Raw genomic sequence first — 4,695 nt, forward strand, 5'->3', positions numbered from 1 at the left:
TTACAGAGTGGACTTACACCTACGTGGCTCGTAGTTCTGGGACTATATGGGTACGCTGAACCCTAGTCCAACTCGGTATTATGCTACTCCCAATGAATTAAGTAGTTAACTGGTTATGACTGAATTTCTGTGAATACTGGATAGCTCGAACTGAACATGCAAACTGAGAATGTAACAATTAATCTGATAATGATACATTCATAAATTGAGGCATGTATAACTGAATACTGAAATATCTGACCTAGCATGTGTAATTCGAGAACTAAAGAAATACATAGCTAGGGTTCTGAAATTTATGCAATAAACTGAGAAATAACATGATAAACTAATTTGGAACATACTAATAACTAATTCATGATGATCTGTTGTAATTCTAGAAACTCTAGGTCTGTTCATAATCATTGAATCAAGAATCTGACTGAATTCTAGGGACCTAATGGGTGAAAGGAACCCACTAGTGAAAATCCTACATACCTGGTGACGAATTTCACGGAGAAATCCTTTGATTTCTGGGCTGGACCTGAAGAAAACTTGTTGCGTTCTTGAACTAGGGTTCTTAACCTTTTTCTCCTCTTTTGCTTCTAATTTTCTAAGTTTTGATTAATGATTTGACTTGGATAAGTTCTAGTTATGTTTCTAGTCTTAAGCTGACTAAAACCTCATGATTTAGGGTCTAAACGACGTATCTTAGGGGTCTAATGAAATAGGAAAAGACCAAAAGACCCCTGACTTAATTGTTGTCTGAGTGACCGACGGATTGGACTGACGGGCCGTAGGTCAATCGAAGGTCCGTCGATTGGAGTCGTCGGTCGAGTCTGTCGATAGGGCTTCACTAAAACAAGCATAACTTTTTACTCGGAGGTCGAATTTTAGCAAACTTGGTGGCGTTGGAAAGAGGATTCAATTATTTATCATATCATAGGTCATGGGACACACAATTATTTTTGTGCTAAAATTTATGACAATTTGAAGTTGACCCAAATCATATTTTTCATCTAACTGGCTGCTAACCCTTACCTACGGTCAGACCTACGGACCGTGCATCGAATGACGGTCCTTGCTGGTCAACCGTCAATCGGGACTGAAGCTGGGCTTTAGGGGCATCGATCCACGGACACGAACCACGATCCGTGACCTGACCTACGGATCGTAGGTCCAACCGTGGGTCAACACTTGGCCGAATTTCTGGCTGAGTTCTGGGGGAGTTTGCTGACACGAACCACGGACCTGCAGGACGGACCGTGGGTCCTCTTACGATCCGTGGATGGTGCCCGTGAGTGCCACCTGCAACACCAGAACTCTGCAATATGGTCTATTTTCGGATACGGGGTGTTACAATTCCCATTTGTTGTTGTATGAATTTTGTTGTTGTATATGTTTTGTCGTTTTTGTTGAGGGTCAACTGATAACATTATTTTCATATTAAAATGTCTTTTGAATTGATTACTTTGAGATTTTATCACGTGGTGTTATTAAGATTGGAAAAAAGGGATACAAGGGGAAACCATATCATGGTGAAGGAGTTTATGAGTTTTTAGATGTTGATATAGGTAGGTTATCTTATTTTGAATTGAGGGATTGTCTGAAAGAGTTGGGGTATGAACCTGGACAATGTGTGTTGTATGTGAAACTTCCTAGATGTACTGCTATGTTAGAAATCAAATCTGACTATGATACTACTTTAATTACTGAGTGTTTGAGTCATGGAGATATTTTGGACTGTTTTTTGTCACTTTATTGCTGATCCAGTTTTGGTCCCACCTTTATTAGAATATGGGGAAAGTGGAGTAGGTAAGGGAGCATCTCAAAACAGTGGGCCTAATGCATCTTTTGATGCTGAATTAGAACCAACACATGAGGCCCAAGAAAATGCCACACATAAGGCCTAAGAAAATGCCTCAAACCTTGCCTCAAACCCTGCCCTTGCTTATGCCCCTGCCTTTGTCAATTCAAATACATCTTCTCATGTACACTCTTTCACTGCTCCAAATACTCCTCCTCCTACTAATCAAACTCCAACCCCTATCCATCCTTCTATTGATCCAACTCTTGACCATGTTCATCCTTCCTCTGATCCAATTTCTGACCTTGTCCATCCTTCTAATGAACAATATTCAGATAGAGAATCATTGAATGGGAGGGGGGGAATTAATGGGAATGATATAGATGATGAACTAAGAAGTTTTAGGGAGGAAAGGAGTAAAAGAAAGAGAAGGAAAAGGGGAGAAAGAGCTCTATTGCTTGATCATGTCAAGTTAGGAACATAAAAAATATGGGCCAGATGCTGCGTATGATGAATCTACAGGTGGTAATAGAAATAACTTAGAAGGCAAGCTAGCTGGTGATGAGCCTGATTATCCCTCAGATGAAGCTGCCAGTTTTGAAACAGATCCAGATGCTTTCAGTGATGATGAAGAGGTTCAACAAAGAGAGAGAGTTAAGCCAAGAAGGAGAAAGAAGGTGAATAGAGTTGTATTTGATATATCTTCTCAGAAAGTAGTGTGGAAATTGGGTCTTGTATTTGAAAGTGTTAATGAGTTTAGATCTGTTGTTACCAAATATGTTGTTGCTGAACATGTTGCAATTGAAATGTATATTAATGAACCAACAAGGGTAAGGGTTAGGTGTACAGTTAGCTGTCCTTGGGTTTTATTTGCTAGCTTTGATTCTAGGACAAATAATTTTGTTGTAAAGACATACAATCCAGTTTACAAATGTGTTCCTACTAATAGGAACAAGCTTTGTAATAGCAAGTTCTTATCTAGTCACTACAGTGAAAGGATAAAGGAACAACCTGACATTAGAATCTTTGAGTTTCAAGGGCTTATTAAAAAAGAATTGGATTTATATGTTGGAAGAACAGTGTGTAGGAGAGCAAGAAACAAAGTATTACAGGAGTTAATGGGTGACTATGTTCTTGAGTTTGGGAGGATTTTGGACTACAAAGATGAGTTGCTAAGAACTAATCCAGGTAGTACATGTGTAGTCAAGCTTCATGAAGAAACATTTGAAAAAGGTAGAAAAATGTTTCAAGGCTTCTACATATGTTTTGATGCAATGAAGAAGTCCTTCTTGGCTGGTTGTAGGAGGTGCATTGGTTTGGATGGTTGTTTTCTAAAGGGAGTATCTAAAGGTCAATTATTGGTTGCTGTTTGTAAAGATGGGAACAATCAAATGCTACCACTGGCTTGGGCAGTAGTTGAAGTTGAAAATAAGTTTACTTGGGCTTGGTTTGTCAAACTTCTAAAGGAAGATCTTCAGTTGGGAGATGGTACAGACCTCACAATCATATCAGATATGCAAAAGGTTAGAATATTTATTGATTTATTTCATGTCTTGAATGCCATTTATTTATGAATGTCTTAGTTTCTTTAATGTCTTAGTTTCTTAGTTTCATGTCTTGAATTTTCTTATAGGGTCTTGAAATTGCCATAACTGATCATTTGCCAAATGTTGAGCATAGAATGTGTGCTAGATACATCCTTGTTAACTGGTCAAAGAGATGGAGAGGTCTTAAGAGAAAGAAATGTTTCTGGAGGTGTGCAAGGTCTACTTTTGAGGCTGAGTTAAAAGATAACATTAGTTATATGAAAAGGTTGGGCAATAATATAGTTGATCACTTGTTGTATTATAATCTTGAAAGATGAAGCAAGCTTTACTTCAATTTTACCTCAAAATGTGATGTTGTAGACAATAACATGGTTGAATGTTTCAATTCATGGATATTAGCAGCAAGGCATAAGACTATAATTACAATGCTTGAAGAAATTAGGGTGAAAATGATGAAAAGAATATGGCAAATGAGAGAGTTTTGCAATACTTGGATCTGTGACATTTCTCCAATGGCAATGAAGGTTCTACAAGATAACACAACTAAGTCTATGAAATGCAGCATTGAATGGAATTCAGATACAAGGTATGAGGTACTTCATGGACCATACAGACATGTAGTAGATATTCAAAGGCAAATATGTAGTTGTAGAGCATGGATGTTGAAAGGCATACCATGTCCTTATGCAATAGCTGCTCTTCACCATAGGAAATTGGACCCAATCAACTACATTTCTCATTGGTATAACAGAGAAACATACAGGAAGACATACAACTACTTCATTCAGCCAGTTATGAATCTGAAAATGTGGTCAGAATCACAAAACATCTATGTGATACCACCTCCTATTCGAAAGATGCCAGGAAGGCCTGGCAAGAAAAGGAAGAAAGAGCAAGGTGAAACCAGTAAATCTGGAAAAATTATCCAAAAGAGGAATTGAGATATCATGCAGCACTTGTCATAACAAGGGTCACAATAAAAGAAAGTGTCCTCTTGGTGCACCTGCTTGTGGCACAAGCTTTACTGCTGGACCAAGTTCAAGACCTGCTACTGGACCAAGTTCAAGACCTCATTCTGGCCCTGCTGCACCAAGCTCAAGACCTCCTTCTGGCCCTACTGCTGCACCAACATCAACACAAACTGTTGGCCCTGCTGCACTAACATCAACACAAATTGTTGGCCCAAGAGCAACACCTAATGCTCCAACTGGAAGATGAAGGGGTAGACCAAAGGGTTCAATAGAAAAAGTGATATAGTTTCCTTTATTTACTTCATGTATAAATTTTAAATAAGTTGCTTTACTGAATATTTTGTTATTTTTTAGGGTAGTGTTGCTAGCAGAACAAGAATGGTTGGAATGGGTG

The 4,695-nt window shown here is 38.5% G+C and overlaps 1 protein-coding gene across 1 annotated transcript; it reads left to right on the top strand.

Annotated features, from left to right (window-relative positions):
- Positions 1-2,717: 2,717 nt before the first annotated feature.
- LOC102594799 (uncharacterized) lies at positions 2,718-4,222 on the top strand. Its single transcript, XM_015312985.1, has 2 exons — positions 2,718-3,306; positions 3,417-4,222. The coding sequence occupies exons 1-2, from the start codon at positions 2,902-2,904 to the stop codon at positions 3,645-3,647; spliced, it is 636 nt and encodes a 211-aa protein (XP_015168471.1). The 5' UTR covers positions 2,718-2,901; the 3' UTR covers positions 3,648-4,222.
- The last annotated feature ends 473 nt before the right edge of the window (positions 4,223-4,695 follow it).

Source organism: Solanum tuberosum, unplaced genomic scaffold (genome assembly GCF_000226075.1).
Source record: "Solanum tuberosum cultivar DM 1-3 516 R44 unplaced genomic scaffold, SolTub_3.0 scf00225, whole genome shotgun sequence".
Lineage (NCBI taxonomy): Eukaryota > Viridiplantae > Streptophyta > Magnoliopsida > Solanales > Solanaceae > Solanum > Solanum tuberosum.

Excerpts from the sequence above, each read along its gene's own strand:
- LOC102594799 (XM_015312985.1), top strand. The coding sequence starts at position 2,902 with ATGGGTGACTATGTTCTTGAGTTTGGGAGGATTTTGGACTACAAAGAT. Across the intron at positions 3,307-3,416 it reads TCATATCAGATATGCAAAAG|GGTCTTGAAATTGCCATAAC; the intron begins GTTAGAATATTT and ends ATTTTCTTATAG.